This window comes from Argopecten irradians, chromosome 5, assembly GCF_041381155.1.
Source record: "Argopecten irradians isolate NY chromosome 5, Ai_NY, whole genome shotgun sequence".
In the NCBI taxonomy this organism is placed as follows: domain Eukaryota; kingdom Metazoa; phylum Mollusca; class Bivalvia; order Pectinida; family Pectinidae; genus Argopecten; species Argopecten irradians.
In genome coordinates this window covers 25,157,107-25,169,843 of record NC_091138.1, presented here as the reverse complement: position 1 = coordinate 25,169,843, position 12,737 = coordinate 25,157,107, and the positions used below count along the sequence as shown (strand labels likewise).

The 12,737-nt window shown below is 33.1% G+C and overlaps 1 protein-coding gene across 1 annotated transcript; it reads left to right on the top strand.

Annotated features, from left to right (window-relative positions):
• Window positions 1–6,827: 6,827 nt before the first annotated feature.
• Window positions 6,828–12,025, top strand: LOC138323335 (tRNA wybutosine-synthesizing protein 3 homolog). Its single transcript, XM_069267875.1, has 7 exons — window positions 6,828–7,051; window positions 8,599–8,685; window positions 8,882–8,980; window positions 9,260–9,331; window positions 9,976–10,044; window positions 10,334–10,398; window positions 10,812–12,025. The coding sequence occupies exons 1-7, from the start codon at window positions 6,878–6,880 to the stop codon at window positions 11,242–11,244; spliced, it is 999 nt and encodes a 332-aa protein (XP_069123976.1). The 5' UTR covers window positions 6,828–6,877; the 3' UTR covers window positions 11,245–12,025.
• The last annotated feature ends 712 nt before the right edge of the window (window positions 12,026–12,737 follow it).

Genomic DNA, 12,737 nt, shown 5'->3' with positions numbered 1-12,737 from the left:
ACGATAGAGACGTCATTATCAACAAGCCATACCAACATGGCTTCGTGTGTTCGCAAACACAAAATGGACACTGTCCAGGATGTTGTCTGACTAACAATTAACTTCATTGTTCTTTTGGAGTTCAGTTTATAAAAGAACGAAAAATGGCGGATATGAATACAATTTTGGATTTAGAAAAGTGTATTCCGAATCGAGGGAATCTGAATATGAACTGGCAAGTCCTGGAAAGAAACAATCATGCTAAGAAACGAACTGATAACAAAAGGGTATTACCATTATCTATTATGGTGAAAATCAAAGGCCCACCAAAGGTTCTAGATCCTTATAGGCTTACGAAAAGCAGTGCTGATCTAGATACCGACCGTTCGGAGGATGCATCTCCCGGAACAAGCTGTACGCCTCTTAACCTACTCGGTTCGTCTCCAACGAAACTTTCTCCTTGTCCGGATCAACACGCCCTTCCAATGCGTCCAGCCCTTCTGCAAAGCAAGCAAATACCGGGACGGTTCTTTCCAAAGGCTGGGACGATGGACGATCAGCGCGTAGGAGGAATTAGCAGGGCTTCGTTGGAATATGTAAGTAAACCGTCCCAAAGAGGTTCAGTCATGACAAGGAAAAATGGAAAGCAAGGAGTGACTCGTTCTTATGATTTTAATAAATCGAAAGCTGAGGCGACAAATATGTACAACGAAAAAATATTACGGCAGAGGAAAAGTCTTTTTGAACAAAATAAGGACAAAAATTCGATGATGTCAGTTAGCTTTTTTAATCCGGAAACCCAACTGGACAAAGAAAATAACAAACAATCGGATTTAAGTACTTATTTTTCTGTGCAACGTTTTCTGACATCCTCCAGACACGTGTCTGTTCCAAGAGGACGACAGCGATTCGGGGATGTGCTCAAGGGAACGACCAAAGCCATTCACATAAGGGAGGATGCGCTTCAGACACGCCTGGCATCGCTATCAGCTCGTAACTCAGTAGCACATGTCCAGCTAGAGGAAAACGAAGCTGATGAGGTGGTGGCTACGGCATCTGCATAGTCGCTCAAAGTGACGAAATAATTATACACCTGACGTACTGGAGGATACTTATTCTCAAGTGCTATTTTGTTCTTTTCTTCGGTTGTAAACAATTTTAATCTGTTATCACGAAGTTTTCCCACATTTTCTAGTCCTTTGGTTTATCCGTGCCGACAAGATTATCTACTGGTTTATCTGTATGACCCCGTATCTGGCAATTGGAGTGAAGACTTCATGGGACATTTGTAATATTTAACTTTAATAATCGTCTCTTATTTATTATATGTTACAATGTAATAGCATTTGAACTACCGCTACAGATTCCTGGTTCTATTACACATAGTATAACAATGGACTATTACACATACATTTTATATTGTGATACTTATGACGTTGAAACCGAACGTAAACATATGGTATAGCGATACCAAACGTTATATAGGTAGATATAGGCGTAAAAGATATTGATGAAATGCATATTTAATCATAAATAATGTTCAAAGAACGTTGTTAACCCATTTGTCTGATGTTTATGGATATTTTGTTGTTAATTATTAGTTGACTAGGTGGTGTGTTCAGGTGTACGTATGTGTGCAAAGCCCGGATTACAGTTTAAATACACCTCTTTGTATTATACCTAAAAGTCACTGGGGGTTGTTGTACATTGAATATAGAGAGTAAGTTTGTCAAACTTGGTTCGTACAAAAATTTCTACTGGACATATATCCTATAAATAGGTTAGATCAAACCTCGCGACCTTGAAGTCAATGAGGCATGTGTTAACGAAGAGTGTTAGAAGTAGCCAACGTGTTCCTGAAATTTTGAGTATTCTGATTATATATTCGTGATATCAAATCATTCGAAATATGCTGACTATTCGAGACGAGTAGGTATATTTTTGTGACAGGTAATGCCATGGTAATTGAGTATCCATTCCGAAAGAGGTTATTTACTACAAATGTTGACTATTTCATTTTTTCAGCCATCAACGTTTAAATTTCTGAACAAAGTTGACCATTTTCCCACTGTTTAGATTAAGGCTCAACAGTTTTATAATTTAACAGTTTAACTAGGGTATTTCTTCATTCGCACTGCTAGCCAGCACTGTGGCTGTGTATTGGGATGCATTTCTCACAATATGTGCTTTGATCAATAAACTACTTAGTATGTCACTGGCGATTTTACAAACCATCATTCATACAACTTCTGTTATCATGATTATGTTTATGGCTAAAATGCGTTTGTGTGAAATAAATTCGTTGTAATGCCGGAATGGTATGAAAGGTGGCAATATCTCGATAAAAGAAGATAATATCGATAACCCCTTTTATAATATAGCACAAAATATTGATGAATAATTTAATTTTACTGGTACAGGCAATGTCCGATATAAAGCTATTTCAGATAATCTTATCATGACGTCATCATATTGTAATAATGTATGATCGAATACATGCTTAGAACCGATGGAATAAATTTTATCTTTCCAGTTATATTTTTGATTTATAAACAATACGTGCACGTTGACTTTACAAAGGATGAATTGTTGTTAATGTTCAGATATATATCAAAATATACAAAACAATACAATGAATGTGTCAAAACCAAACAACATTGAGGACAGTCGTTATATTTTTATTTTCTAAAATACAAAATTGTATATAAAAATCGTGTCACATCATTACTTTTGTTATTGTGAACTTATAGTCAATAATCAACTCTCGAAGCTTTATACAACATGTACAATACTTGTCAAAAAGTGCTAGGTAGTTTAATAATTTTGAAGTGCTTGGTAACAAAAACTAATTTTGCCATATCAAAATATAGTTTACATTATCAAAGATTTTTTACAATCACCCTATATGCTAGCGTTGTTTTCCTATGAAACAATTGTTCTTAAAATTGACTTTAGAACAGAAAGCTTGTGGCTATTCTGATGAAAAGGGTCACTCATCGTTCAGCATTTGCCAAATTGTGATTTTTCGCGTCAAGTAATTATGTTGATTTATCAATTCAGTTTTAAATAGTTTACTCTTTTGTTTTTGTTCTTATTACTGTAGTACGTCATCTATCGTATTTTATATTTATTTCAATACCTGCATGCACAGTACGATATGATTTGTTGGTTGTGATTTTTGAAGCGAGTAATAAATATATGTATAAGACAGTAAAGTCTATATATGAACAGAATCTAATCTGTGCTAAGTGAAAAAATAGCATTTGCTCTACTGACTTAAATGATTGTATAGCTATAGTTAAATTTAAATGAAATGCTTAAATGAACTTATTGTTGAGTCCTGTTGTCATTAAATAAATTGTAAAATGATTTTTTCTTTGTTTTACATACCTCTGATTTTACTTTATTCCTAAGCATTTTCACCGGATTGGAAAATAAATTATATATATATATAAGTTACACAACCAGCGGATATGACTAGTAAGATGTACTTGTGTTTGACCGTGTAAACAGAGCGCGCTCCCTGTGAGGAAATCTCTAGGTTCTGTCCTCTAGAACAATTTATCATTTTTCTTCTAACATAACTGATTTCCTCAGATATCTGATAACTATTGTTAATGACGGTAACACTAGAATATTATCCCTTTGTATTACATTGATGTTACTAACTTACATACTTATCTCTAATTTGTTTAGGTGTTGCTTTTTTAAAAGTAGATTGTATCCTATTTCTTCAAGTTAATGTTAAAACCAGATCCATAGGGAGATCTTTTATCCGTACCACCTGAACTCTGACCTTTTCATTCCAATAAATCATATATTTACGTACAAAAACGTCACTAAATGACTTATAGTGATCAACAATTGATTTTTCGTCAGATAAATAATCATTATAAAAACTGTTAACAATATAATTTGAAATTTTCTGTCTTTTTTTAAACATAGAATAACATAAATTCTTGTTTACATTCTAGGATATCTACTCCCTTTATCATGCAAAGTATGCAGAAAGTGCAGCTTCGATTCAGTAGGATTGTTGCTTTTGGACTTTTTATTAACTTAATTATTAGTTTTTATTTGTAGATTTATTCCCATGTTCAGTATCAAGTTATGTATGGCTTATTTCTCAGTGTCTAACAGTACGTTCATTTAACACTAATCAGCACCATGTAAAGTCCTCTCGCAATATAGTTAGCGGACTAAATGTCCTGATTGATTTCCGTCTCTCTCCCCATACCCCCTGCCTCTAGACTCCATGTTTTGTACTTTCCGTGATTGAATTATTTCGTCTACTCAAACACCAAGTCTACACCGTTTAATAAAACAAAAGAAAGCCGAGATCGGACAATGATCTGTGTGCTTATATTGGCATTCTAGCAATACACTGCAGTACCTAAATATGTAGGCTAGCGATCGCACGTGTTCGTCGGAACATCGTGTGGCATTTATTGACTAATTGGAATATACGAGTAACAAGTATACCCAAACGTGTATAAAAAGTGCAAAAAAGTTTTACTTTGACGACTAATGATAATAAGTATCAATAAGAAGCAAATAATGTAAAAAAAATAATAACAAAAAAACATGAACGGCTTGCATTATGCACCACAATACAAATACAATGTAGCTGATGTTTCAGTCAATTTAAGGTAAAACAAAGTTAATGATGAATTTAGTCACCGAACAAGCGATTATTTTGTTTCTATATCCATCATATGGGGACGCATCACATGTTCAAGGGTTTTTCGTTATCTTTTTGCGATTTAGTAACATTCAGGTTTGCCTGTTCAGTTATATGTGCCGTATTGTTCATACTAGCGAATCAAGAATAGCTTTTCATGTGTTATTCACCACGTGAGAATACATGTACTTACAATGCACGTGTTAATTTTACACAGACAAATAAGAACTCAAAACGGAAGTTGGTAGCATTGCCAATACTTATCATTATGAATACATATGTAAAAATGGTCAAACAATGAAGTTATTTGCGAAAAGCATTTGATAATGTGTCATTATTCAAAAAGATAAAAAAAAAGGCATGCGCCTAATTTGAAAAGTGATTTGTCACCCATACACATGTTTCCATCCCCATTACAAATATTTGTGGACATCATTATGATTTGTTCAATCAATTGCATGACTAATAGGCGAGATGTAAAATTACAAACAAAAAAACATTTGCCCCAGTGTTCCACAAGTCATTCTAAGACACCAAGCTGCAATTTAATGTAGATGTATTTTTGGTATCGAGCATGCAATTAAGTTACGTTTTCACCTCTGTAATAATTGAATTTGAGAAAAAGATACATGTCTACAATCCTCTATATATGAAGCTCATCACACAATTTGATCTCCTGAAGAACAAAAACGAATTACCTCCCTTCGAACAGAACATTGTGGGTATGATACATTAAATTATCGTAGTTTCCTTCAGGTTTTATTGTGGCATATATACCATAACACATCCTACAGGTGGGTGTGAATTATTTTTCAAATGTCATAAATTGAATTATCTTTAGAACGAATTAAAAAAAACATCCTGTATTAGTGATCAGACTATGACGTGGCACGATTCTCCTAGCCGGATTTTGCCACTCTTAAATGTAGAAACGAAATTGATAGTTTCGTCTATATTTCCATCAAAAGAATCTTACACACGTGGCTACATACAATGTACGTACAATGTACTATGAAATTGATTTAACTCGTTAAATATTTTGATGTGCCAATCACCTTGTGACACGTCAAATTATTGGGTTCACTAAATTTCATATTACATAGCCACTCATGTAAGATCCTCTATTTAAAATCTCTGATAATAATCCGTAATTTAAACTGAGAGGGGGGGGGGGGGGGGCGAGAGGGCGGCGAAACCATAATGTAAATGGCAATGCACATGTAGCTTCCAATCTAATTAAAATTAGATCTTCTATGTCATACGAGCGGACGGTCTACGGATCCGGAGAGCGACATAGAAGATCTAATTTTAATTAGATTAATGTAGCTTCTATATTGACATTAGCTTTCGTATCGCCGTAAATTACGGAAGTTTCGATAATTATTGAAATAAAATTACTTGAGACACATAAATACAGTTCATCCGAGGAAAGGGAAAAGGGTGGTACAGATTCTCACACCCTCACACCTTCCTCTAAACCCGCACTTACCGTAGGTCTAAGAAATGGTTAATTATACTTGTATTATATCATCGCGTTAAACTGTTATGTTCAAGGTTATATACGTAAAAAATAAAACAAAAGTGTGACAAATCGTTTATAAAATGTGCTTTATTAATCATAGATTGTTTAATAGCTAAGTGGTCAATGGACATCATCATACTTAAATACTAGATCTAATTAGAAATAATTTTATTCGGTGCGTAAAATTCCATATTTGATAAAAAGATAAAGCAGAAAAGAATCTTCCGAAAAAAACTGAAAACGTATAATGCGAAAATCGCTAAAATATCAGAAACATATACAGAGTTTTGTGGTTGTGTCAAATAGGCTATAAAGCAAAAATGAATGTAAATGTAGAATCGATATTGAAAAAATGGTTTCGCTAACATGCATATCTCATGTACTGTTACAGTAGTATGGATCGTAATGCAGTGGATCAGTATATCTGACCTAGAGGAACTGTACAAGTAGTTGTAATAGATTTTATCATTATTATTAATCTTTGTTTAGTTATTATTTTAGGCTGGTGGATGTGACTTTGGTTTTCACCGCTGACCTTTAATTTACCAGGCTACAACTGTATCATCCATGTCCGGAACGTGAATTGTGGTCGGTTTCTATTTTAAGTTGTAATGCTTTGATCAGGGTTCACTACATGCTTTAATCGAACGTGAATGTGATCCCAACATGTTGAAGACCAAGACGGAATAAACCAAATGGACGTGCAGTTTGATAAACAGAAGTCGTTGGCGTTAAACGGCACAGACCTGAGCAGGAAGGGATCTATAGATGAGGAAATAGTCCCATTAGTTCAGCACATAAATAATCATGATAACTTCTTTACAACAAGCAGCTGTTCTGGAAGAATAATTGTTTTTGATGATCATGTTGTAAGTAGCTGTCTGGCCCATGATTGGATATATTTTGTATATCATTCTATGCTGGTCGTCTGCTAAATGATTCGATACAGCTGGCTATAGTATTATGTTATTGTCCTCACTTGGCCATTTTATACAAAATTCTTCCAAACGTTCATATAATTCGTCGTTAAAGGAATGCCATATCGAATAATACTAGCTCCTCGAGTGTTCCCGAGAGCACATCAGCTAGGCCTTAAACATTCCTCATTCATGGGAATTCTCAGAAAATAATGACCATTAAATACTTACAGCCTAAAGATGAAATTACTATACTTAAGGTTTCATTTCTTTTCATGATCACACGTATATTGTGTTCCATCTGTAAAATGGTAGACGTCATTCTAATATGGATTTAAGTATGTATACATTGTACAATTACATTCATACAAATGTACATATGTGTATGTACATTTTGTACAGGTACATTTAGTAGACATTACTTTAGAAAATCTAAATTAGTGTACCTCCACATTAATCATAAATGACCAAAAAAAATCATGAAACAAAAAGTACTTGGTATTGCACAATATACCTTTTTAGAGAGAATACAAATTAAAAGTTTTTTAAAAATTTTAAGTAATGTGCTGTAAATTTCATACTCACAAATCAAGAACAGCTTTTCATATTTGCAATTCACTACAAAAGTTACCATCATTTTGAGAATAACATAGCATAAGGATAGCATGTCAATTTCAAATTTTTCGCCAGGTAAGAGTTACGGCACGTCATATAGAAAAGGTTTTTTCTGTACAAATTGTAAATACATGTAGCAGATCATGATAACTTGACTTACATTTCTTTGACTTGAAAAACATCAAAGTATGGCAAGTGAAAAAAGAAAGTAAAACATGTAACAAGGAAAAAATTGAAAAAGGATATCCAATCAATTCTGTACTCATTATTTAATAAATTCAATATTTATAACGTTGTTTGTTTGTTTGAAATACAATGTACATATAATGTAAATACAATGTACACTAATTCCTGATTTTCTTATATTATCATATATATAGAACAGATGAAACTTTTTCATTTGTATCCAGCCATCAATATAAAAGTGCCATAATTTTCTGTTTAGAAGTTGAGCTAGTTAGCATGATTATTGCAGCTATCGAATGTGTGGATTTCCATATTAGAGAGTCAAAATTTGGTGTTACTTTTAGAAAAATTACAGACCTTCTGTTTTTGATATTAAACATACTGATATGAAGCAATATTAGTCTCCCTATAAATATTACAATTTTAGAAATTATACTTAATATAGAAATTTTATTAAGAAGATTATTGATTTTTTTACAGCAGAGTGTATATCCAAATTTTTAACGCAAATATATTAAGTATGTCATTTTGAAGAATTCATGAATAATTCAAGTAATTTTATCGCCAATATTGTTGTGAAATTAGTTTGATCACAGTTGACAAGGTCTAGAACATTCTATAAAATCTCAGTATATTTTTTTTTTATGAATAAATGACTTTCATATTAAAAGTCTCTGATACTAGTTGTTATTTTTTAGGATGACGAAAAGCCTGGTCTGAAGGTGAAAAAGAAAGGTTGTAAATGGTTGTTTACTTCTCATAAAGTTGCTGATGCTGAACAAGTGGTAAGTCTTAGTTTTTTAGTTGATCTCCTTGCAAGGGGAAGTAACTCAATGTTAGAAACTCTGAAAGTTCATCATCATAGCATTTGAATTGAAGTACAATCTGTAAGTATGATGACATCATACATGGTGTTAATTGAAGTTAGTAATTGTTGTGATCTTATTCTTGTAAGTGTGATTTTAATGGTTTTATTTTCAGATAGAATCTTTAAAAGAAATAAGCGGAGATGCTGTGTTTAAGTTTGAACCATTTGTTCTTCACGTCCAGTGCAGAAACACAGAATATGCACAGAGAACAGTAAGAACACACATGATGAATCTTACTCACGACAAAAAAGATAAAACTTTACATTTGAATAGCCTCATTCAGCAGTTCAATTATGTTAATTTGTATTACTATTCAAATAACTCGGTCAGAATAATTGAAAATATCGCAGAAGTTATTTTATATTTGCGTGGAACTTTTTATGGACATAACAGTCTAAAAGTGATAATGAATTAAACTTCTGAATAAAAAAATATGTACTAATATTATCAATTAAAATTTAAAAAATAATGAGTTTTCTTTTTTTTTCAGCTATGCTGTGCTGTAGCTTCTGGGTTCAGAAACTCTGGTATAAGTCTCGGCAACCGTGGCAAAATTATAGTGGTACGTCTGATCCATTTAGGATACCCAGAGTTTCATGCTAGATTGAATGAAAAAGTATTTGAGCTATCTTATGCTTCAGCAATGAAATGGAGAGCGAGGATGTATACACATCACAATTACCTGAAAGGGAGACTGATCGACAGTAAATTGGACTTAACTGACATCGATTTGAGATCTCAAACCCCTGTATTGTCACATCAGAGTAAACAAGATGGTTCTGCCCTTTACAATAATGATATGTTTGTCGTGTTTTTCAACTTGATGATTGTAGATATTGAATTGCTTTCAGGCAGCATCTATGTGAGGATGAATGCCAGGTTTGACTACAGCAAATTTGCCATGAAGCGCTTGTATATGCATGTGTGCTTTATTAAATGTTGTTGTCTAGTTGGCATTCATCCTCCTATAATTGCCAACTGATCGCAGATCAATCCTTTATTGAAGACTGTAATAGCTATATAGAAACATTTTATACAGATTTGTGAAGGTCCAAGACTTAATTTGCCCTGAATATTTATAGATTTCTCTTATATAATTTCATTCAAAAAGCTGGCTAACATTTGGACGTTAATCACCATTAACATGTAAAATTAAAATTCTATATATAGCCTATAATGTAATATTTTATGTGTACCATTTTTCAGGGAGTTAGAAGCACACATGGACTTGAAGCACCACTTTCTAAAGATGGCAGTCTCTTGGTTTCTATGGAGGTCAGAACTTTTCAAGACTAGTATTCTTTTATAAATCACTTTTGTCTCTTAAATTATTACTTGTTGTAAAAAATACAGATGTAGTGTCATTACAAAAAGCACCAGAATTAGGTAACACAGCTAACCATTGACATCGCATCATTGACAATAAATACTCATTATGATTGGTCTTTTAATTACTCAACACATTTTGTTTTTAAATATTAAGATTTTAACTAGAATTCATAGATTTTCAATGTAAATTAAGCATCATTGCCAACTTAATTATATTTCTGTTGTACTTTTCCAGTTCATCAGATTTTTGACAAAGTCAGCAAATAAAAAATTGGAGGAAAATTTCTTGAGAATTCAAAAGTAAGTGTAAATTATATTTTTTTGCCCAACAAGCTGTAAGCCTTGGTGTATGTAAAGAATATGAATGCATATATATCAATAGATATTTTTCAAACTATAGCTAACTCAAAAAAATTAATTTGCAATTTGTTTACTGAAAGACTTGTTCCTCATTCACAACACAAAAGCAAACAAGATTTATTTTCAAAAACATAATTATTGTACAGATAGTACAATATGTATTATAGTAACTGTTATTTAGCTATAGAATCAAGATGCCCTACAAATACTGAAGTACATTTGAATACAAAGCTAGAGTTATATCCCTTTGAGCATGATTAGTTATGCTTCGATCATGCACAGTATCTATGGATTTTTTGAAGTCATATGTTAAAGCCACAGCTTTGCGTAAGGATAATGCATTTATTTTCTAGATTTTTTGAAAATATGAAGAAAGTTGATTCAATGGAGAATAAATTAGCCAGGAGAGAGAAAAAAAGGAAAGACAAGAAGACATTAGGAGACCACAATACCAGTGAATTGAGAGGAGAGAAAGATAGAACAAGGACTATAGACTCTGGTACCAGTGGTGGTTACTTTATGCAGCCTGAACTAGGGTTATTGTTTACTCCTGGGACAGGTGATACTAAGGGAGATAATGTGAGGAGTGGTGACGCTGATGAGGATAGTAACTGTGGGACACCAGTTAATGAGGATACATCTACAAGTGCTAGTAGTGATGGGCTGGATCGAGATTACACCAGTCCAACTATAATCCAAACAGATATAAGAAACATAAGTCCAGATTGCCTGAACAGAGATCAAGATGGCGTGAATAAGTGTTTGCTGTCCAAGGACGTGACCTGATACAGTTATACGGTATAGTGCACCAAATACAAAATTGTCATGACAGTTTAAGTCGTGGCTACTATGTCCAAAGCAAAGTTGGTCCATTCTACGAACATTTAAAGTCTGTGATTTGATTATTAAGCATGTCTCTAGTATTGATTTATAAGAGGTACAATTTTTTCTTTGTTATATTTCAGAAATTCTTCTAATGATTAAGATTGGCTTTTTATGAAAGAGGAACAGTCCTTTGGTGCTGTTGATGTAAATAGGTAGGTTTTATTGGCTTTTATGTCTTATCAGTGTCTAAGAAAACATTTTTTCTTCCTTTCTTGTTCTCTTTCATTGTAAAATGGTTTGTTGATGGTTAACAAAAACACTCTATTGGATCTATCTATTGTAACTCTAGAAAAACCTACAACAAAGACAATCAAACTTTACATCACCACATATATATACAGCAAATATGAAACAGACTATTCACAAAAAGACAAACACACTTTATATCACCAATATATATATATATGCAGCAAATATGAAACAGACTATTCACAAAAAGACAAACACACTTTACATCACCATATATATATATATGCAGCAAATATGAAAAGACTATTCACAAAAAGACAAACACACACGCTACATCACCACATATTTGATACAGCAAATATGAAACAGTCTATTATCCTGACAAAGTGTTGTTATTTTTCGGGTCGATCCGAAATCCAAGATGGCCACCACAGCTGCCTTCTTGAAAATATATTTTGAACTTTTTTTAAGTTGTACTGGTGCGATTTGGTTGAAAATTGAACTTTCAGAGTGATTTGGTTAAAACTTCAGGAAATGATCCTGACATGGTCCCAACAAAGTGTTGTTATTTTTTGGGTCGATCTGAAATCCTAGATGGGCGCCATATGCAAAGCCGCCATCTTGATAACACATTTTGAACTTCTTCTCATGTTCTATTGATGCAATTTGGTTGAAACTTGCATGAAATGATCCTGACATAATCCCGACAAAGTTTTTAAATTTTTTATAGGTTGATCCAAAATCCAAGATGGGCACCCTAGCCGCCATCTTGAAAACACATTTGGAACTTCTTCTCAAGTATTCTCAGTGCGATTTGGCTGAAACTTGCATGAAATGATACCAACATGGACCCCACAAAGTGTTGTTATATCTCTGGTTGACCCCACGCAGATGGCTACCTGACACCATATCTAATTCATTTCCTGTAGGATTATTGCCAAGGTAGTCAGATGACCGTTAAGGCTCTTGGGCTGATTGTTTCTATCTTTATTCTGACGTAAATGAAATTATGAAGTAATAGTACATGATTTTATAAGAATAGTGAGAAGCTAGTTCAGATAGTTAGAAATCTTTTATTAATATCATATTATTATTGCAGTTTAATTACTTGTCATAAGCATGTACCTGACATTATGATTGTATTTTTACAATGAAACATACATTAACTCATTTTAACACTTTGGAAGTATTGTTTGATACTCCAA

What these genes read in the sequence shown, in the direction of transcription:
- LOC138323335 (XM_069267875.1), top strand. Translation starts at nt 6,878, where the DNA reads ATGGACGTGCAGTTTGATAAACAGAAGTCGTTGGCGTTAAACGGCACA. An exon ending in CAGAATATGCACAGAGAACA is followed by an intron (nt 8,981 to 9,259) that starts GTAAGAACACAC and finishes TTTTTTTTTCAG; the next exon opens with CTATGCTGTGCTGTAGCTTC. An exon ending in ACCGTGGCAAAATTATAGTG is followed by an intron (nt 9,332 to 9,975) that starts GTACGTCTGATC and finishes ACCATTTTTCAG; the next exon opens with GGAGTTAGAAGCACACATGG.